Consider the following 24,718-nt stretch of genomic DNA (forward strand, 5'->3'; position numbering starts at 1 on the left):
GAATCGGGTTTATATCTTAGAGTAGTAAAAAAACAATAAAAAATAATAATAAAAAAAAAGAAATTAAAAATATAATAAAAAAATATATAAAATAAAAAATAAATACAAAAAATATAAATATTTGCAAAAAAATATTTACAACCAAAACAGTGTATTATTCAGATAATAATTGTAATATCATTGTTTATTTACACAATGGTCTAGTTATACAATGGTAATATGTTAGTTTGTTATATGTATATAACAATAGTTAAAATACAAAAATAATTCCTCTCACAAGTGCCATCAAATTCACACAAAAAAAAGTCTTAGATTCTATAGACAGCAACTTTTATTAGAAATGAAAAACAATTTATCCAAGGAAAAATAGAGGATAAGCGCGGCCCCTGACGCAGAAAAACATCCGAAAAAACATTGACATACCAATAATACTAATTAGACCTTAGACTAATTAGGCTACCATATTTTCGTGTTCTTTCTTTTGGTCTTCTGTCCTGTAGTTAATCTATAATAGCGATCCTATATATCTAAAAACATTTTATCACGATCATATTTTATCAGGATCATCATCCCATCTTATTATTTGTAATATTGACGATTCTACATTGTCTGTTTTTCCTATTAAGTTTTCAGCATTTTTCAGTAACCTGCCCTACTGTTTCAATTTGAGTTTTAATTCCATTTCGGTTGTTTTTCTACTAACACCGTATTATTTATTTATCCAGATTTAGCCATACGACTCTCACGACCTTTAAGGGGAAAATTCACTCATCCCAAATAACTACAGTACTACGGTATCAAAAGGATTGAGCTCTGGTGGGACACTTTCCGTGTTATTGAGCCCTAGGTGACTTGGTATGCTGGAGTATCTCCCAAAAATATTCGTACACATCTGGCCGTCGGAGAGAAGTACAATTTTCTGCATGGTCTTATAAAGATGTTCATTCAGACTCAGCTTTTTGAAGTTATACTTCTTTAAGCGCGTTTCATATGTGCGCGAATTCATCAAAAGTCTTGGTTCTGGGCGCAGATGAAACGTTATACATGCTCTGATTGGGTGTTAAAATGACCTGTCAATAATTGTTCAATATGGAGGTTATGGGTAAACAAATGTTGTGTATATTAGTTTTTATTGTTGTAAGGACAGAGACAAAGGCAAGTTAATAATTGTAGTGACTTTTTAAATAGTTTTTAACAGCAACAGGTACGTAATTGTAAATGTTTCAGTATTGTAATAAAAAATTACATACCTATTTGGAAAATATAAAATGTACCTACCTAGTCTAGTAGGTACTAGATAATGCTTTGATTTACACAATTTGATTACCAACAAAAGTTATACCAATCTTCATCTAATATATTGTTTTCTTACTCTATGTTTTGTTGTACATATTTCAATATTTTAATTCCACAAAAATCAAACTACTTTGATTGAGAATAAGCAACTGTCAAAAATTTTAACGTTCAGTTGGTGTATCTTCCCACATCATTCGTGCGTCTAAGTGGCTAAGTTGTAAAGTCTAGACTAGTATGTTTTATCATGCTAGAAAGAAGAAAAACCTGAGCATTTACTTGTTTGCGTGCGTACGGCTCGTTTGGTGTGTTCGAAAGAAAATGCCCAAGTCAGTACGCACCTTAAAAGATAATTCCTTTTCGCCTCTTGGGTGTAAACAATTTTAAGCCCCTTCTCTAATCTTAGGTTGGTATTAAATAGGACCCGGTAATACGTATGGTGTTATAAACGATTATGGAATTGAAAACTTTACACTTTTATTTGTTGAATTTACAAGATTGCAACTATCTTGACTTTTGTAACCTGTCATGGCGTTTCTGACACCTCATCCAGAAATCTGATAGGACAATTTTTTTGCCTCCGGATTCTGAAACATTTTACCTCGGATGATACAATCATTTCAGGATTTCAGTATAACCACAGTATAGGAGAACTTTATTGATTTTGGAGAAATTTTCAGTTTCAGTATGATGGCCTAAAAAGTTGTTATTACATTTGGAAACAAAGGAACAGGTGTATCTTTTCTTATACACAATTCTTGTTGTTACTGGCATGGAAAATAAATTGTGTACTTTAAAAGTAATTTCTTTTATATTTTGCAGATGCCAGGCTGGAACAGGAAGATGTGTAGTTGATAAAGCTCATAGAAATCAGTGTCAAGCGTGTCGTCTAAAGAAATGTCTTGCTATGGGGATGAATAAAGATGGTAAGTTTTATCAAATCTATTGTCTTATTAATATACAGTCAAAACGCTCAAAGAATACCTAGGTTTATCAAACAAAAATACAAAATAATTAGCTTTGTATTGTCCACATCGTTTACATCGGAGAAACAGGGAAAAGCTTTAGACATACAAATTCCATATATTATGCATTTTACAATCTAAAAAAACAAGTCAATATGTAGTAACTATAGACATTTTATACATTCAAAATAATAGTTATTTATGATATAAGTGTTAAAAGTATAATTTTAAGGCACGCATGTGAAAGTTTGCAGAATGAGCGAAGCGAATTCTGCAATTCACATGAGTGCCTTAAAAATATACCTACAGGACAATACCTACAAGAACTTTTACTTGAACTTGACTGACAATCCATTTTCATATTTTTCTTGACATTACATCAAAACTGCCTATACTGTCAATACGTAAATCGTAACAACTATAGAATAACATCTATTGTACTTTTATTGTTGTATATTCTAACAAATTTTAATAGTTTTTTTCTACAAACGTGTTAAAAATGCAATAATACAGTTTAAATTAAATTTTAAAAAACCTTTTAAACCACCTTTTTCAAATTGCGCAAGTTGTACTATTAATATTAATGTTAATAAATAAAATATAAGTATTTTGACGTTTCACAATTTGACAATTCACTTTTAACTGCAGTGCCTTAAAAATTTTAAAGCACTATGGGGGGGTTTTGCTTGGACACATAAATTTTTTTGTATTGTTTGTGAAAGACAATACAAGTTACATTTTCCTACTATTCTTTATATATTTTTATGTGCCCTGGGAGGGGTTTTAACCCCCAAAACCCCCTGGGTGCGCCACTGCTGACCCAAGAAAGTCACTAGAAAAGTCACCAAATACATCTTCTTTTTTGGTTGATCATGTCGGCCCTCAACGGTAATCCATAAATATTAAATTATAATAATACGTCGCTAAAGGGTAATAAAAACAACTGATTTTTATATAAAAGCAATGTAAAAGTCTAAAAATTAAAGGAATAACACAGAAAAAACAAAAAATTGCCGATATAACTTAATTAACCTATGAAATTCCAATAATGTCAAGATTTGATAAATGTCATTAGTGTCAAAATTTTATAACACTGAAAGTAAACTTGCCTGCGGTTGGACCAATTACAAACAAGCATTACAGAGCGGTAAATTTGAATCACTCCTCTTGGTTTAAAAACAAACTATAGTGCCTTAAAGTAGCATTTTTAACGCTCCTATGGAGTGCTAAGAATTGCATTTTTAACACGGTTGTAGAAAAAAGTCTTAAGATAACTGGGTTACTGGTAACTATAAAAACAATGACATAAGGTTATTTTCTCTCTAGTAACTCTAGACATTTTATATACATTCAAAATAAAAGTCTTAAGATTACTGGGTTACTGGTAGCTATAAAAACAATGACATAAGGTTATTTTATTAGTGGTTCAATTACTTGTAAATTTAACAACTATTTCATAATTATTTATGACAATGAGTATCTAATCAATTACAATTTTTGAAAATCTATAAAAAACTAAGTAACAATACAAGGATTTTTCGGAAGCCGTCTGTTATTAATCGATTGTCCTGCAGCCCACTGGTTAATTGAGCATCTAATCCGTTCCAAAATTCTTGCCAGGAACCTTGTAAGAGCTTGAACGGGTCTACGGGATGGGTACCATATGTATTTGGAGTCACTTGGTAGTCTCAAAAAACTATTTGCCACTTGCGATCTAATGCCTCGCAGTCATGCAAGATATTTATGGTTCACTCGTTTCAGTTTCTCTACTATAGAGTCTGTAGCTTAAGTCTCCTTTAAACAGATCCATTGTAAGCAGGTGTCCCTTAAATGGAGCGTGTATAGTAGGGAAGCATTCTATGACACTGAACTGACTCCTGTTTGTTTTCCACAGCACATCAGCTCTAATAGCGCATGTCTCTCCAATATATTTTGCCATGTTCTTTGCCGGATATACCTACTGTTCCAGTAAGAGTTATGTTGTGTTCGTGTGCATCCAAACTTCTTTCCAATCGCGTTGCTTTTTGACACTCAACACTCCTGCTTCTGGACTGAAGTATTTTGCAGCTGATAAGCCTTTATTGCAGCTGGTAAGTTCATCAGCTCTTTTATTGAAGTGGAAAACAAAAATTTAACAGTGGAGACAAGCTTTTATGAAAAAAAGTTTAAAACTTAGGAAGACAATAACCGTAGGTATTTGGAATGTTCATTTCAAGGTGGAATTACTACAAATAAAATGGTGTCTTTGGATGGTGAAATGGTTGTGAAAAGTAATATTTTTAATACTTAGTATCGGTATTATACAGTAATAGCATAATGATATTACAGAGATGGATATACGATAACAATACGATAAATAACGATATTACAGAGATGGATGAAGTGGAAGGAAGCGAGTGGTGTGTTGTGTGACGAAAACTTCCAGTGAAGCTAAAGGGAAAATTCTATAAAAAAAGCCATAAGATCAACTATGGTGTACAGAATTGAATATTGGACAGTTAAAAAGATACGAAACAAGAGCTGTATATGGAAATTAGAATACTTAGATAGATGAGTAAAGTAGCAAAAGAGGATAAAATTAAGAATGAATATATTTGGAAGTCTAGAGGTGGCACCAGTTGATGCCAAACTGAGAGAGCATAGGATAAGGTGATTTAATCATGTTCAACGTCGAGACGTTAATCAGCCAATAAGAAGAATATAGGAGAGGAAGACCAAAGATGACCTGGGAGAGACACTTAGGCAGGACATCTCTGTAAAGGGGATTGATATTGATATAACCCAAGTAAAAACTTATAAAGACATGATAACAAAGAGAATGATGATGATGACGCTATGTTTTGTTTTTTATCGATTTCCTTCGTGGAATCCTCTACTTTGCATTTCCATGTGAATTTTTTTGACCTTTCTCGTCTGTTTCTTTGTTTTGGTGTCCAATTCCAAAATTATAATAGTTCTTTCTTCATTCATTTGTCGTAGGTTTCCGTACAAATTTAGTATTTTTAGGCTATATTATGTAGCTATTATCGTGTTTTTGCCTTTCATTTTTTATGTTGTAGTTTCATTTCAACACGCACTGATTAAAGTGAGTGTTGCCAGTACTTACATATGGTGCATAAACGTAACAATAACCAGAAAATAAGAAATAAAATTTGTGTTACACAATGAGCCATGGAACGCTTGATGTTAGGCATTTCTCTTAGGGATCGGATTACGAACAAGGAAATAAGACAGAAAACAGGAGTGACAGATGCCATAAAAAGAATTATGACCTATAAGTGGAACTGACCGAGCTAGAATGTCGGATAACAGATGTAGTCGAGGAAATAAAGCTGGTAAAATGGCAAAACCTCGCAATTTTTTCGCCCAGCATCGATTTGTACAAAAATTTGGGATTAGGCTCATTTCACCCTCTAGTTCATTTTCTATATTGAGCCGTTGTACGCTTTTGGTTTTTTAAGGGTGAAAACCACCCCTAATTGTAAAAAATTATAAAATAACATTTTAAACTTTAATATTGTCAACATTTGCTTCTTATTAGTTACATAATGATTGTTTTGTGCTTTAAGATATAATATCACAATATTTCAACCCTTAAAACCACCCTTGTTGGAGCTATATATGAAAAGTTTACTTATCCTAAAAGAATAATTTCAGCTTGCATCAATTTACATAAAAATTGGGGGTTAGGATCATCTTACCCTGTACTTCATATTCTATATCATGCTCAAGGGCGTTGATTATTTTTAGGGGTGTAAACTACCCTTATTGTCAAAAATTATATAAAAACATTGTAAACTTTAATATAGGTAAAATTTGGTTTTGACTGGTTAAATAATGATTGTTTTATGCTTTAGGATATAATATCATAATATTTCAACCCTTAAAAACCACCCTTAATAACATTGCAATTTTTATAAGTAGACAATTTAATAGATCTATACAGAAAAAAAGTAGAATTAAAGAATTACAAAAACATTTATTTACACAAAAATACGAATTTACAAATATTTAAAAATACACATACAAAAAGTTTTTTAGTCATCTAGTATACAAACCGGCTTTGTGGCATTATATAGGCACATTGAAAATGCTCTATAAGGGGACTATTCGAATTTTTCGAAAAAAAAAAATTAGTTTTATAAACATAGCTCCTTCATTTTTGGCGATAAAAAGTTTTTTCAATAACAGTTTTGTAGGATTTTTGAAGAGTAATAAGGCTGTGTAAATTAAATTCCGTAAAATCCCTTAATTTTTAATTGAGGTGGGTTTAAAGGGCTCGAATAAGGGGATGTTTGCTCGTAAATAGATGTTTTAAACAGCTATATCTCGCTAACTGTTCACTGTAATGAAAATCTATGCATAAGGAAATTTGAGCTACTAAAAAAGCTACAATTTAGTTGTCCATGATTTTTTCGTATCTCCAGTATTTTCGGAGATATTTTGAAGAAACTGATAAAAATGCAAAATTGCAAAAAATCAATTTTTCTTTATACTCCAATTTTTCTAAAATTAGGCCTTTTAAATAGGTCAAACTTCTTATGTGTATTGATAATATAAATATAAAAGGAATTGCAGAAAAGCGAATACCAATTTTGAGTTACAAGGGTAGTTAGGGGGTTGTTTTCATTGTTTTTTTCTTAGAGAAAAACAGGTACCGACTTTTTTTATGATCATAAGTTGCTCAATTTTTATGCTAGAAACTTTTTATTATTTTTTTTTAAGATCTTATTGTATGCTTGAAAAAACGTCATGTAAGTTTTCCTAAAAAAATGCAAAGTTTCCCGTTATTTGGCTTTGATTATTTCAAATTATGCATTTGACGAAAAAAGCTAACCTTTAACATGCCGTATCTCGGTTTGTATTGGTTGTAAAAATATTATAGAAAAACAGTTTCGTTTGTGTTACTAAAAGATACAATTTTAATATCTGCAGTTTTTTTGATTAAATGCATATTTTTCGAGTTATTCTCAAAAAAACCTCTAATAAAATCGATTCTTCCGTCGAAAAACTGTTACTTTCAACCACGAATAACTCGAAAAATATTAGTTTTACGAAGAAAATGTAAAAAACATTTTTTTCTTAAAATTACTTTTTACATCGATTTACATAGTTAAAATGTAATAAAAATTCCCCACTCCCGGCAACTACCCCCAAGGTTTTAGCGTACAGCAGCATGATATAGAAAATGATCGTTGGACTATTTCCTACCTTCTGTGAAAATTTCAAGTAAATCCATGCTGGACGAAAAAATTGCGAGCCAAAATGCTTCATTTCCTCGACTAATGAGCATAGCGAATAATACACTGTAGACCAGCGGTTCTCAAACTGTGGTACATGTACCACTGGTGGTACAAATCATTATTTGATACTGGTGGTACATATAATTATTTGAGGTGGTACACAAAGCTCAAAAACAGCCAAAGTCAGCACTACTATTATAGTTAATTAGATCGGGTCTACCCCAAAATCCCGACAGCCAAAATCCCGACAGCCACAATCCCGACGGCCAAAATCCCGACACGCCAGAATTCCGACAGGCCAGAATCCCGACAGGCCAGAATCCCGACAGGTTTGATAAGTTTAAGTAACCATTTATGGCCATCTGTTTTTTATTTTTTGTTACTAAACAAAAGTATTTTGTATTAAAAGTATTAAACAAAAGTCGGAATTTTTACTTATGCTAGGATTGTTGCATGTCGGGATTTTGGTCTGTCGGGATTCTGGCGTGTCGGTGTTTTGGCTGTCGGGATTTTGGCTGTCGGGATTTTGGGCGGCACCGAATTAGATCACCTAGCTCTAGCTAGATAGGTATTTCAGTTAGGTGGTACCAAAAATAATAAAAAGTATTTGGTGGTACATGACTCAAAAAGATTGGGAACCGCTGCTGTAGACAAAGACAGAAACATATCGGAGTGGAGGCCGTCCACCAACAAGATGGTCTGATGACATAAAACGGATCAAAAAAATTTTGATGCAAACAGCACATGGAAAAGACTGAAGGAGACCTATATCCAGCATTGGATAGATCCGGGTTGCATATTTACAGATGCTTGCGTGTGTAGACACCAGGGTGTTGAAATCAGTTAGGGTTTGGAAAAACAGTACATTTAAACATGCTAGCGCGTGTTGACACCACGGTGTTGAAATCAGTTAGGGTTTGGAAAAACAGTACGTTTACAGACGCTAGCGTGTGTTGACACTAGGGTGTTGAAATCAGTTAGGGTTTGGAAAAACAGTACGTTTACAGACGCTAGCGTGTGTTGACACTAGGGTGTTGAAATCAGTTAGGGTTTGGAAAAACAGTACAGTTACAAATACTAGCAGATTTGGACACCAGAGTATTGAATCCAGCTAGCTTTTTTAGTAATTAATATACATGCATAAATGCTAACGGCTATTGACTTTGATTTTATATACCTACTGCTGTAGAAAAATATTTAAGTGATTTAGGTATTTAGTAAATAATTAAACGTTGTTGGGATATAAACAATAATATATTAACACAAAAGAACAACATAAAAAATAATGTTGCTCTCAAGCTATTTGCTTGTGGAATTTTTATAATTAACTATTTAGATGGGAAATAAGCCACAATTAAATTGAAAAAAATAATTTTATTAACGTTTCGATGCCCAAATCGGATGTCGTTGTCAAAATAAAAAATACTACTACAGGGTGTTTGGTAAAGAATGGGCCATAGCTTAACTTCAGGTTCCTGAGGTTAAAATAGGCCGATTTAAGCTAACTTACCTTAGTACAAAGTTTATAATAACCGAGATACAGGGTGTCAAAGTTAAACTTTTTTTTTATTTATTGTTGAATATTTCCTGACAGGCATGAGATATCAACACGAAATTTGGTATATGGGGGTTTTTCGGGACGAGAAAACTAAATTCCCTACCAAAAGTTATGTGTTGCCCAGAAGGCGCCACATACGCCTTTCAGCACTCATTTAATACGTTCAATTTTTTTTATCCGTCACTCCGTATAATTTTGACATTAAAATTTGTATTCCCCTATTAGTTTTACTTAAAAAAGGTATACCTCTTTCATCTCCCTAAACTCAACCGTTTACGAGATAAAACATTTTAAATCTGCGGTGCAACATAATTTTTAGCATAATATCATTGTAGTTACATCAGAAAAATAACTTAAAACCATAAAATTATCCAAAAATGTATCGCAAATTTCTTCGTTTATCTCGAAAACGGTTGAGTTTAGAAAGATGAAAGAAGTATAGCTTTTTTAAGTAAAACTAATAGGAGAATAAAAATTTTAATGTCAAAATTATACAGAGTGAGGGATAAAAAAAATTTAACATAATAAATAAGTGCTGAAAGGCGTATGTGGCGCCCCCTGGGCAATACATAATTTTTGGTAGGGAATTTAGTTTTCTCGACCCAAAAAAAACCCACATACCAAATTTCATGTTGTTATCTCATATCTGTAAGGAAATATTCAATAATAAATAAATAAAAAGTTTAACTTTGACACCCTGTATCTTGGTTATTATAAACTTTGTACTAAGGTAAGTTCGCTTAAATCGGCCTATTTTAACCTCAGGAACCTGAGGTTAAGCTATGGCCCATTCTTTACCAAACACCCTGTATATTAAACAAAAATGTTGTTGCTTAGTAAAAAATTCTACTAATAATTTTTTTAATCTGACTCATTTATATTGGCAATTCATACATATATTATACATTTTAAAGTATTTTTTACTAAACAACAACATTTTTGTTTAATTTAGTAGTACGTATTTTGTATTTTGACAACGACACCCGATTTGGGCGTCGAACCGTTAATAAAATTTTTTTTTTATTTAATTGTGGCTTATTTCCCATCTAAATAGTTAATTATAAAAATGCCACAAGCACATAGCTTCAGAACAACATTATTTTTTATGTTAATATGTTTTTTGTGTTAATATATTATTGTTTATATCCCAACAACGTTTAATTATTTATAAATACCTAAATCACTTAAATATTTTTCCACAACAGTAGGTATATAAAATCAAAGTCAATAGCCGTTAGCATCTATGCATGTATAACCACTAAAAAAGCTAGCTGGTTTCAACACTCTGGTGTCCAAATCTGTTAGTATTTGTAAATGTACTGTTTTTACAAACCCTAACTGATTTCAACACCCTAGTGTCAACACACGCTAGCGTCTGTAAACGTACTGTTTTTCCAAACCCTAACTGGTTTCAACACCGTGGTGTCATCACGCGCTAGCATCTGTAAATGTACCGTTTCTCCAAACCCTAACTGATTTCAACACCCTGGTGTCTACACACGCAAGCATCTGTAAATATGCATCCGGGTTGAATGATGATGATGATGAGTTTCATTTCTTACATAGTTAAATTATAGCGTCATGTCGGTTGACAGAAGTTTTTGTGTTTATTACCCACATGCAGGCGCGGATACAGAGGGGGTCAACGGGTCCATGGATTGTATTTAGTCTATAAGCATTTTTCTATTATTTATTATTTTTTTATGTCAACTCTTATTTTCCAACGATCAGTAAGTAAGTCTGGACTCCCCTATTATGAATTTCTAGATCCGTGCCTGCCCACATGTCATAGCCTGGTAAATATTTCTTTCCGCTTTCTTTGTTAATAAGTTTCTAGTCCACAAGGGTGGATGTAGTAATTTGAATATATTTCTTCCTTTGCAATTCCTAATAATTGTATAGGTACAATGGAGTATCACCTACATATATACCCATATGCCTATATGCTCTTGTCTATTGTTTTGAAGCGCTGCTAAGATACATTTTAAGTAGAGTTTGGGAGAGACAGGAGACCTCTTTGGCAAATATAGCCTCTGTAGTTTGGTTTCTGATTCGATTTCTGTAACGGAACGTAGTCAAATGCCTTCCGCAGATGTATATCTCTTCTCTATAAGATTATTTCCCAGATTGTATTAAGAATTCCATTACTTCGAAGTTTTACTACACGAGTAATTACGTTATTAATTATTCCCTGGTGTCTTCAAAAATTGCAATATATAACCGAATTTTAACAGATATAAAGGTCAAACAAACAATAGTTATCTTGGCTAGTTATCTTAACTAAACTGGCAACTGTCTGTCAAATAATTATGTTACGTATCCATTCAAAATCAGAAAGAGGAAAATTTTACCAACATTCTCGTACTATTAAGATATCTAAAAATCATGTTTGTTCTTTCTATATCCAATGCGTGTTTCTCAAAGAAGGCGACATTTGTATATATTTTATGTAACCTCTTTTTACAATTTTATTGTACCTTAAACTTTTTATAAATTTGGAGTTTTATTTAAATTTATTCATCACGGTTTATTACATAATAATACTGATAAATAATATTTTAGAGCTAAAGCGCCCTCTTTTACTCAAGCGAAGGAAAATAATCATTCCAATCGTTTTCCTTTTATCTTTTCACGCAGAGTTTAAAAATATGTGGATGATCTCCACCCAGACCATTATTCAAACCAACTTCACAATTATTTTACATACGTTTTGCCTGGTTGCGGATTAACGCACGTGTCGCTTTAAGCCAAACAACCCTACAAAAGGGGTTATTTGCCACGCAAATTGGCGCCCAACAGAGATAAAATTTTAACAACTACTCGAACTCAAGTATATAAATCTCACCATTGTCACTTTCGGCCTTCAGCGCTGAATAGCAAGTGTAATATACCTATGTTTTAATATTGGACTGATTGTCGCAAGCAACCAAAACTGTAATGAAAACAATATTAGGTATCTATTTATACAGGGTGTTTCATTGGGAAAGTAACATACGTTAACTGTAGAAAGAGTACACTTGGGTGGTCGCAAAAATACCGTACTTAATGGGTCTTACTTCATTAATAACAAAGATACTGGGTGTTTTATCTATTTTGACATTTTCTTATTTGGTTCATAACTTTTTAACCACACTGTATAGAATTTTATATTTGGCACGCAAATATTCTTTAAGGTGTACAATAACAATGTACAACAATTTAATGTACAACACCCTGTCCATTAAATTTTTTAAAATGGATTCTGCATTTGAAAAGAGGATGAAAAACTAAATTTAGTGGTATACTTTGAATTTTCGGCAAAATGATTTTTCTGGTAAAATTTTGAATTTGAATTCGGAAATTATGTGAATTGCGAGAGTCCTGAGTAGAAAAAAATTGAAATACGACTTACAACTTGTTAACCACACTGTACATTTATTTTATATTAAACACGCGAATATTCTTTAAGGTGTCGAATCAATTAATTTATTTACAATTATAAAAAATCCAGGGCCAGATTAAAAAATATTGGAAAAAGGTTCCGACCCAAAAAACACCCTGTCTAATATTTTTTTTAAATGGATTTTGCATTTGAAGAGAGGATGAAAAACTAAATTTAGTGGTATACTTAGAATTTTCGGCAAAATTATTTTTCTGGTAAAATTTTGAATTTTAATTCTGAAATTATGTGAATTGCGAAGCTCGTAGTAAAAAAGTTAAAATATAACTTAAATATAATTATTACCACTATTTAATCTAAATTGGTACAATAATAACATTTTAACACATAACAATAATTTTTTGTGGTGGTAATTTTGAATAAGTACTTTAGTTTTGAATACCTAGTTATTGTCCTCCAAATTTTCGCTGTTTTGTTTTGAAAAAAACTAAAACTCTAACTACTTTGTTGATTAAATTGATGTATTTTTTATTGACTCTTAATTATTTATTCATTATTTAAAGATGAATATTCGCTATAAACTATTTGTCACAAATAATAAAAGAACACTGAAATGTTAACATTTTACCTATTTAGATTAAATAATGGTGTTAATTAAAATTACGTCACATTTTAATTTTTTTTACTTAGAGCTCTCGCATATCGCTTAATTCCAGAATTAAAATTCAAAATTTTACCAGAAAAATAATTTTGCCGAAAAGTAAAAGTATACCACTAAATTTAGTTTTTCATACTCTTTTCAAATGCAAAATCCATTTAAAAAAAATTAATGAACAGGGTGTTTTTTTGGGTAGGAACATTTTTCCAATTATTTTTAACCCGCCCCTGGTTTTTTTATAATTGTAAATAAATTAATTGATTTGACACCTTAAAGAATATTCGCGTGTTAAATATAAAATAAATTTACATTGTGGTTAACAAGTTGTAAGTCGTATTTCAATTTTTTTCTACTTAGGGCTCTCGCAATTCATATAATTTCAGAATTCAAATTCAAAATTTTACCAGAAAAATCATTTTGCCGAAAATTCAAAGTATATTACTAAATTTAGATTTTCATCCTCTTTTCAAATGCAAAATCCATTTTAAAAAAAATTAATGTACAGGGTGTTGTTTTTGGGTCGGAACATTTTTCCAATATTTTTTAATCCGGACCTGGATTTTTTACAATTGTAAATAAATTTATTTATTGTACACCTTAAAGAATATTTGCGTGCCAAATATAAAATGAATATACAGTGTGGTTAAAAAGTTATGAACCAAATAAGAAAATGGCAAAATAGATAAAACACCCAGTATCTTTGGTATTAATGAAGTAAGACCCATTAAGTATGGTATTTTTTAGACCGCCTAAGTGTCCTCTTTCTACACTTAACGTATGTTACTTTCCCAATGAAACACCCTGTAGATTAAAAAGATAAATTGTTAAACAATATATTTGGACAAAGATGTGGCTAAAATATCTAATCTTATTTTTGACGTGGCCTGTAAAACAAAGTACCTATAATGAATATTTTACAAAAAATACGATAGAATTTTCGAAGTTGTGCAAGGAAACATCCTAGAGGGGTTTGGCAATAAATCAAAACAAAACATAGGTAATACCTACATAATATGCTCAACAAAAAGCACAGTTAATGTGACAAGGTTAAAAATATTGGTAAATATGAGTTAAAAAAGGTAGAAGACTTTAAATATCTTAGGGTCTCAATTAATGGAACTAATCATTGAAGCATAGTAATCAATGACAGAATCCTGTCAGAAAACAGAACCTTCTGGAATTACAACCACTTCCCCACTGATAAGAAGCTTCCTCAGAATACTGAGGAAAGTACTACTGAGGCTACTGAAAATATACAGAGCATAAATAGACCAGTAATGCCATATCGCCGGCCCGGAAGAAGATAGACGTAACTGCAAATTTTGCCAATTCCTGTTTATTGCGTAATTAATTTCTAAAATACTGTGTACAGATAATACAAAAGCGACAGAACTGTAACTATGTGCTGAGCCAATACAGGGTAGTTGCGTCGTTATTGAAATACGCACCATTTTAGACCTTGTTTCAGATGAATAATGACGCAACTGTAAATAGGGTTGAAAATGGGGGGACCAAATTAAAATAATGAAATTTGGACCAATTGGGATGACAATAAAAGCCATCGCTGTAGGAATAGACGGCATATCTACTAAATATTTAAAAATAGTTTTTTGTACAGAAAAATTTTAAGATCAAGAATAACGTAACTGTAGATAGGGTTGAAAATGGGGGGATTAAATTAAGATAATGAAATTCGAACCAATAGCGATAAAAAAAGCCATCATTGTGAGGATAAACGCCACACCCATGCTCCTGGACGATTACTCCTCATTTAATCCCTATTTTAAATATTTAAAAACCGTTGTTTTGCTCTCCTAAAAAATTTGGCTTTTTGCGGTTACATCATTCTTGTTCCGAACCGACGATATGGCGCTGAAGTAATGTGGTTGGTACAGAAAGATGAGGAAAGATTGAGGATCCTAGAGAGAAAAATCATTCAGAGAATAATAGGTCGCATTAAACTTAGGTAATAATGAATTTAGAAAACAGATGAACTACGAAGTAAGAGAACTTTTGAAAGGACAAGACATCGTCAGATTTATCAAGGTGCACAGACACTCAGATGGAGAGGACATATAGAAAGGAGAAATTCAGAAGCAGTTGTGAAAAGAAAGAAAATTGCCAAATAGAGACCAGTATCAGGCAGACTATATGGTGCGTCTCTGTCGCATACTCCAAACATTCCAATCCAAAATACTGCATATGATAAGTAAAGCTCCATGGTACGTATCCAACCAGACACTTCACAATGAGCTGGACTTAGGGTGGATCGAAAAATCGAAGTTTCGAAACCTGTTTTGGAATAGTGCGTAAAAGTTGTCAATAGGGCTTTTCATCGATTGTCATTTGTTTCGAGCTTCTGTCATGTGTCACATAATATTAATATATCTACGTCATACGCCTTTGGTTTGTATCATTGGTATATACCAATAACGTACGACGTGATATATTAATATTATGTGACACATGACAGAAGCTCGAAACAAATAACTGTGACTTGTGAGTTTTCAAAAAATGTTCATCTTCTGCCCTCTACTGGGGGCTGAAACAATAAAAAATACGAACTTATGATTTTAATTGAAAAGTTAAGCAATGAGTACATGTTATTATTATATAAACGATATAACATTGAAATATCTTTAAAACATGTCATTTTTATTCCTCTACCCACTCCCTACCCTCTACCCTCCCTCTTAATTTTGATTATTTATTGTTTGTAGTATTTTTTTGACTAAAATTTTGGCATATCTTTGTGCGAATAAATTTTTGCCTTTGTCTTGATAAACCTGTCTCTATTTTGTGACCCAACAACCGATCAAGATGCTTCAGTTACGAGCTTCACGAATCTCTCGACAGATTGGTTGTGACAGGGAAATGAAACGATGTCGATGATTTTTTCAGGAAAAACGGTAATAATATTTTTCAAATCCTCTACTTTCAAAATTTGAAGCAATGGATGGCAAGTTATTTTATTGTTTTGCCAATCAATCAGATCAATATGGTCATATGCGTCAAAATTAATTTGTGGTATAATAAAAGGTCGGATATTAGATGAATCATTATTGGCCTTAGTTTTCAACGAATGCGACGAAGTGCAAGCTTTCTTATATGGGGGCGAGTGCCATGCAGCATACATAGCAGAAGATTTTCCGGATGTACAAAATAGACATTTTTTGTAATTACATGGTCTATAACCAGGGCTGCTTTATCCATTAGGCAATATCAATATGGCAGTTGCCTAGGGCGGAAAATTGTGAGAGAGCAGCAAAAACACCTTACAAAAAAATATTTGTATATAAAAATTAAAATCAAATAACAAGTAGGTATGTATGTTTATCCATCAATGAAATAGAAGTGGGCATTCATTTCTAAATAGAATAAAACAAATTGCATTCATAACAAAAATAAAACAAACATAGCATTCTGTTATCTTAACACTATTCATTCTCAAAAAGGACGTCATAAATTTAGTGGTTATTAGACCGCCGGCAGCTGGGAAAAGGCGGTGGGCCATTGAACACTTCAATATTGCACATTTTTCAGAAACTAAAGATTTGACTTGTCTACAGTAGGACATCGAGTTAGAGTTGGGATTTTAAAACTGTAATATTACAAGTAGATAAGGTTCGTGTCGTCGCACAGATATACTCCAGGGAAATAAGCAAGAAATAGACCATGTTCGGGACACTGAAATATCGAGGTAGCTGACTACTCTTTAAGTTATTGTTGACTGTTGAGCTATAGGATGAAAACCTACATGTTTTCTGCCCAGAGTTCGCGTTCGTTTTTAATTATTAACACTTTAGTGCAATCAACGAGATTTTTTCCATTTTTTGCACTGAGTTAAAAAGCTAAATACTTGACATAAAATTACAAAATTCATTTTTTTACAACATTGAAAAACCTTCAAAATGATGATTTTTGAAAGTCAAAAAGTTAATTTGTTACTTCGTAAACTGCAAAATAGCTGAAAATCTTTATTTATTAATAGCTTTTACTAAAACTAACTTAGAACTGTAGTGTTTCACTCAAAGTTGGGTATTGGGGTGCATAACAAACCCTCAAAATTTGAGACCGATCCATTAATTAGTTTAAAAGTTATTCTATTTGTTTATCCCAGAGGCCTTTGTTTTGCAGTAACAAATGACAAAAAATAATAAAAATAGGACAATTTTGCGTATGCCAAATGAAAGTAGAAAAGTGATACTATCAAAATGTAATAATAAAAGACAAAAAATTATTTAATATATTAAAAAATTCTAGTTTATAAACGTTTAGAATAAGAATAGAATAGAAAACATCTTTTTATATTATGATGTACTTAATTGATTCAAAAAATGACATAACCCAGACATCCAAAGTGAAAGTTATCCTCCAACGCCAAATTGTTCTATATGGTCCATATAATGTTCAGAAAAAAGTCACACCTTTTTGAGCGTCGGGTTTGGGGGGAGAGGGGGAGAAGTCGGTAAATTCGTAGTTTTCTATGTTTTTCGTCAATATTTCTAAAACTATGAGGTTTAGCATGAACAACCTTGTATACAAAAATGTTCTACATTAAATTTAAAATAAAAAAGGCCCTATACATAATCCTTCTAAAATGAACGGTTCCAAAGTTACGGAGGTAGTATAGTATAATTGGTCCAAAAAAAGGCCTAATCCAGACATCCAAAGTAAAAGTTTTCCTTCAACACCAAATTGTTCTATATGGTCCACATATTGTTCAGTAAAAAGTTACACCATTTTGAGCGTCCGGTTTGGGGGGGGGGAGATGGGGGAGAAGTCAATAAATTAGTAGTTTCTTTACGTTCTTCGTCAAAATTTCTAAAACTATGTTTAAGCGTAAACAATGTTCTATACAAAACGTTCTACATAAAATTTAAAACAAAAATGGTCGTATGCATAATTGTTATAAAATCAACGGTTCCAGAGTTACGGAGGGTGAAATGTGGAGGTTTTCGATACTTTTTATATTTTTTTGGGCAACTGATGATGATTTTGGGTGGTGAGGTTGACGGCTCTTCAAGGGCTTATCACTAACATACCATCGACCACTGAAATAGCAGATCCTGTTAAAGAAAATTTCTTTCAATCAGTAAAAATATTATAAATTGCCCAAGAAATATAAAAAGTATCGAAAACCTCCACTTTTCACCCTCCGTAACTCTGGAATCGTTGATTTTATAACAATTAGGGTAGATGGGGGCAAAGGTACGCATTTTCTAAATTTTCATCTCTAGTGAATCTCCTAATGCTTGAATTGGCACAGGGTATAGATGAAAGTGAAATTGATACATTTTGTAATCATATTAGGCAAATGGAAATTCTTCAACATTATTTTTGTAGTGTTGATAACTTTTTGAAAAAAAAATGTAAATGCGTACCTTTGCCCCACCCAATGGGGCAAAAGTACGCATGTGCGTACTTTTGCGGATTTGAGACATTTTGCAATTGAGACAAAATTAGCTGATAGAATATCAAGCTCAATTTGATATTCACTTTGAAGATTGACTTGAAACATGCATTTGCCAAGTCTATCTCACTGGGGGCAAAGGTACGCACTGCGAACGTTTGCCACATTTCAATGTTCGCAGTGCGTACCTTTGCCCCATTTGTGTGAGTACTTTTGCCCCATCCGGCAACCAATAATATATATAACCTCAATATGAAACTATGCACATATGAACTTCAAACTGTCATGTAGAAGAAGACTTCTAACAATAAACTTTCAACATGCCTAACCAATAATAATCTGAGTTTGAAAGATTAAGAATTAGAATCAATCAATTTTTAAGAAAAATTAGATCAAAAGGTACAAAAATAATTTTTATCTCATTTTTGTTGTTGTGTTCGCCCTGATTGCGCCAAAGTTTCTCATCCAATGCTACTGAGTAGTACAAACATATGCCACAAGATGTTGTCGCCAACATATAAGAAGTTACTGAAAAATGTAAGTGTGTACCTTTGCCCCGTGCGTACTTTTGCCCCCACCTACCCTATGTATAGGACCTTTTTGGTTTAAATTCGATGTAGAATATTTTTGTATAGAACATTTTTTACGCTAAAGCATATTTTTTGAAATATTGAAAAAAAACTACTAATTTACCGATTTCTCCCCCATCTCCCCCCAAACCGGACGCTCAAAATGGTGTAACATTTTACTGAACAATATCTGGACTATAAAGAACAACTTTTACTTTTAATGTCTGGGTTAGGCCTTTTTTGGACCAATTATACTAAACTACCTCCGTAACTTTGGAACCGTTCATTTTAGAAGGATTACGCATAGGGCCTTTTTTGTTTCAAATTTAATGCAGAACATTTTTGTATAGAAGGTTGTTCATGCTAAACCGCATAGTTTTAGAAATATTGACGAAAAACTTAAAAAACTACGAATTTACCAATTTCTCCCCCTCTCTCCCCCCCCCCCAAACCCGACGCTCAAAATGGTGTGACTTTTTTCTGAACATTATGTGGACCATATAGAACAATTTGGTGTCTGAAAATAACTTTCACTTTGGATGTCTGGGTTTGGATCTAGTTATACCATATTCGAAAAGGTGATATTTTGATATTTTACTAGAATTTTTAAAAATGTAGTTCAAATGGTGACTAGTCATGGTAAGTGAAGGGGGAGCTACTGCTTTGATTGCACTAAATTTTTAATGGATTACAACGGCCTATTTTATTCAGATGGACTAACCCAAGTGTTTTTATGTATTTTGTCCCGTAGAACACGAATTTTTTGGTTAACAGTTGATCCGGATGTCGATAAGATTGTTATAAACCAAGAACTTGAGGAATTACATAACAGCGATTCTTAGCAAAACAAACCTTTTTTTATATTTTTTGGGTCATTCTAAGCAAAAAATGTTGTTACAAGTTTCTTCGTAGGATGCATAGTTTTCGAGATAAACGTGGTTAAACTTTAAAAATATCGAAAAATTGCAATTTTTGAACCCGAATAACTTTTGATTAAAAAATAAAATGGCAATTCTGCTTACCGCATTTGAAAGTTCATGTCAAATTATACCGGTTTTGATTATTTGCATTGCTAAAAATTAATTTTTTTTATTGTTATGTTAAACAAAGCTTAGTGCTTGCGTAATGTTTTCAATGCATCTCTCATTTAAAAGCGTATCATGCATTAAAACGCATGCATTGCGCACAGGTCAAAATGCTCAAGCATACTTATAATAGTAATATGTAATATTACGCCTGATGTAAAATAAAGAATATTTTTAGCACACTTCCAAACATTATTTGAATAACCTAACATTCTTATTTAAATAAAAAATTCTGCTTGCATTTTTTTTTTCGCAAAAATGGTACATGTTTGAAGAGCGGCTACTAGAGAATTGCATAGGGCGTCATTTGACCTAAACGCGACCCTGTCTATAACACTTTTCAAATTTTGCTCTAGGTATCGACTACGTTTTATTGTTTGTAAAACATTCTTAGCACCATTTACACATGATGAGTTGCATTTAATCTGAAACCATAAAACCATAAAATTTTGGTCAATCTCATGTTGGATTTTCAGTATTAACATAAAGACGTAGAATATTATGATTCGCCAACGTGAGCCATCGAACATGACTCAACTTTCCAGGGCTTCGGTTTAATAAATCAACAGAACATTCCCCTGTAAAAAATTGAAGCAAATATTTCTGATCAGCACTCAAGTCAATTAAATCTTCTTTTTCTTCTTCTTTTTCTTTTATATAGGCAGTACTGTTTTTCTTCAACGGTGCCTTTCATTCTGTCCCTAAATTGTCATTCCATCTTTTCCTTGGGCGTTCTATACTTCTTCTGTCTAACGGTGACTTATCCCTGACTATTCTTACTATACTTGATTCAATTAAATCTACTTTTGGTAACTCACAGTCAAGCATGTTATAGTTTACGACTGGCATATTTTCGCACTACACTATTTGATTTCCGATAGTTTCTGCAAAAGCTCTAGGACCTTCAGTTTGACCGTCAAGCTTTTGGAAAAGATGCCTTAAAGGCAATTCATTAGCGTGAAGCCGACAGAGAAAACTTTATATAGGGCGTCCTAACTTTAAATCTAGTGATAAATTACACCATTTTTTCTTCCCGTATTTACCATAGTTCCGTCACAGCCTACTACCACTAGTCCTTCTAGATTATATCTATAACTCTCTAAAAAGTTGACAATACTTTGACAAACGCTTAGAGCTAATCCAGAAAATGGTACTGTCTGACCTAAAAAATATAGAGCCTGGCTCTTGAACTAATGAAACATGCTCTTCGAGTGCAATTCTTCTGTGGGGCTTGCCTTCAATGTTTTCAATAACCAAGATCTTTCCTTACGTCAAAATATATGGCCTTCAAAGTTTCCGGGGAGTTTTGTATAAAGCCTTTCCTTGATTGGTATCTAGCTCTTTTCAGTTAATATCTGTCTATTACGTTTTTCGTGTTAACGTTGGTAACAATTCCCAGGTCGTGTAACACTGCCATTGCCACAGCTGCTGCTGATTTCTGCGATAGTCCATAGCGGTCACAGACTTTGGCCAAGGTAGGAAGTTTGAAATACTTTTTTGTACACTGCATTTCTGTATTGATATTGGCATGCGAAGTGAAAGGCAAAGGTATTTGTTCACCGAATAAACGAGTTATGACTATTTGAGAGTACCTAGTCTCACACCAACCCGAGATGCAATTTTGTTTTTTATTAATAAATTGTTGTGACGCAAGTGATATACACTACTCTTGGTGATATAAAGCACATTCCCAAATTATATTTCTCAATTTATCAAAATTACTCCAACACGATCTCCGCTCGACGAAATTTAGAGACAGGCGGACAACAATCGGTCTAGGCAAATCAGAAAGACAAAGCGACATAGGTAACAAAATTTCATGCAGCCGCAAACCAAATCACATTAGAGCCGCAAGCGTACATTTTACGCTTTATCCTATAATTCTCAAATAAACGAAGCCAATCACAAAGAGACAGCCATACGCAAACTTACAATTCCGCTGGCGTTTTGTCGCCGTTGTTGGTGCACCCCTACCCCCTACCACTCGCTGGCGTACTCACGATGCCAGTGAAGCAAATTATTTAACCTCTTTCCCGAAAACTTTATGTTACTGGGTGAAACAATAGAAAGCTTAATGCCTATTTCGTTAAGACAATTTTGAAATCAGTGCATTTATAGAGGCATTAGGATTAACAGGTTCATTAAACAAAAGAAGATTAATAAGGCGCCCAAAAAAGTGCCATATCATGACATTCTCTTTTAGTCTTTGTTATTTTGAGGGACCGAAGTGGAAATTGAAACGTCAAATAAACTTCTTCTTCCATAAGTGCCGTCTCCTAATCGGAGGTTGGATATCATCATCACTATCTTTACTCTATCTACCGCTGCTCTAAAGAGTTCTATGGAACTGCAATTAAACCAGTCCTTTAAATTCTTCAACCATGACACCCTCCTTCTTCCTATACTCCTTCCCTGTACCTACTTATCTTTCCCTGTATTATCAGTCTTAGCATTTCATATCGCTGTCCCCTCATTACGTGTCCCAGATATTGTAACTTCCTTATTTTTATTGTGTTTATTATTTCTTTACCCATTTCTCGCAATACTTCCGTGTTCGTTTTCTTCTGTGTCCATGCTATTCTAAGCATCCTTCTGTTAATACCACATTTAAACTTATTTTAATGGAAAATTATGGCTTATCTCAGAAAAACTAGGAAATTGGATTTCAATTTCAGATGGTTTTCATAGTAGTACAGTTCTAAGTCTTCTAGAATATTTATCAGGTTTTCTTCTGCTTCATTGAAGGTTCTTCCCTCAGCTACCACAGCTGTATCATCAGCGCAAATAAATTGTTTTGGTTTGTTACGATTTTACCGATTTATTATTTTTTAATACTTTATTTATTACCTTTATTTTATTCTATTTACTATTTACAATAATTTATAACACACGCTTAGTAGACCAGTAAGGATCTGCGAAAAAACGTCTATTTTTGGATGTGAGAGGTGGCATTCAGATTTTTGCAGATAAAGTGAGGTGACACCTTCAGTAATAATAATTGACTTATGCCTTATGCTCCTTCTCAAATATGCCCGGAACATTAATAAAAAATTAAAATATTTAAAAATTTCGAAAAACATCGATTTTTTTCTGCTTTCTTTGCTTATAACTTTAAAACGGTTCGTTTTGGAACAAAGTCGTATAGAAATAAAATAAAGATAATTGAATTTTGAATGATATACAAATGGTCAAAAATGTCGTAAGGTATTACCTTTTCTGCAATATAGCAATAAATACAAAATAAGGGGGCAAAATAAGTCTGTTGTTATTCAATATTTTTTAACCACTTTGGTGGCATATAGAACCTTAGTAATTCGCTTAGAAAAATTTTTGTAACAATTAAATCGTGTACCAAATTTCATTAAAATCGGCCTAATAAATTTTTATAATAAATTTGCAATATAAATCTTTTTAAAAAAGTTCAAATTTTTTAAAATTTTTCTGAACAAAAAGTAGACCATTTAGAAGTTGGCTAATTTTTTACATATAAAGAGGTGCTCTACCTATCTAATACACTTTACAGAATTAAAATCGGATTATTTAAGGGGCCTCAGCAATGTTTTAAAATTATAAACGATTTTTTGGCTTATAAACAAATAGCTTTGTTTAATAATAAAAAAATTAACTTTTAGCAATGCAAATAATTAAAACCGGTATATTTTGACTTAAATTTTCAAATGCTGTCAGCAAAATTGCTATTTTATTTTTAAATCAAACGTTATTCGCTTTCAAAAATTGCAATTTCTCGATTTTTTGAAAATTCCACCGCGTTTATCTCGAAAACTATGCATCCTACGAAAAAACTTGTAAGAATATTTTTTGCTTAGAATTACCCAAGAAATACAAATTTTGCGAAACATCGATGTTATGTAATTCCTCAAGTTCTTTGTTTATAACAATCTTATCGACATCCGGATCAACTGTTACCCAAAAAAAAATCGTGTTCTACGGGTCAAAAAATACATAAAAATCTTGGGTAAGTCCATCTAAATAAAGGAGCCCGTAGCACCCCCTCCTGGCCACAGCACTAATTTGTTTATAAGCCAAAAAATTGTTTATAACATTAGATTTGTGGATTTATTGCATTAGATAGGTGGAGTACTTCTTTATATGTAAAAAAATGACAAATCTTTGTATGTTTTAGTTTTTGTTGTGCAAGATTTTAAAAAATTTTAATTTTTTAAAAAAAGTTTAGATTGCAAAATTATTATGCAAAATCTAGTAAGTCAATTTTAATGAAATTTGGTGTACGGTTTTAGCACATTACAAAAATTTTCTAGGCGAATTAGGAAGGTTCCAAGTTTAACCTAAGTGATGGAAAATCATTGAATAAGGACAGGCTTGTTTTGCCCCCTTATTTTATATTTATTGCTATTTTGAAGCAAAGGTGATAAATTAAGACATTTTTAACCAATCGCATCTGATAGAAAATTTAATTATCTTTGTTTTATTCCTATACGACTTTATTCTAAAATGAATAGTTTTTAAGTTATAAGCAAAAAAAGTAGAAAGAAAACGAAATTTTTTGAAATTTTTAAATATTTTATTTCTTCTT

At 32.4% G+C, this 24,718-nt stretch overlaps 1 protein-coding gene across 1 annotated transcript in view; it reads left to right on the top strand.

Moving 5' to 3' along the window:
- The window catches only part of LOC126880400 (photoreceptor-specific nuclear receptor), a 171,868-nt gene that overhangs the window by 75,242 nt on the left and 71,908 nt on the right, over positions 1–24,718 (top strand). The window contains exon 3 of the mRNA XM_050644238.1: positions 2,116–2,219. Coding sequence (XP_050500195.1) covers positions 2,116–2,219 — 104 coding nt within the window. The remainder of the gene's footprint in view (positions 1–2,115; positions 2,220–24,718) is intronic.

The sequence above is a fragment of the Diabrotica virgifera genome, chromosome 2 (assembly GCF_917563875.1).
Source record: "Diabrotica virgifera virgifera chromosome 2, PGI_DIABVI_V3a".
Taxonomy (NCBI): Eukaryota; Metazoa; Arthropoda; class Insecta; order Coleoptera; family Chrysomelidae; genus Diabrotica; species Diabrotica virgifera.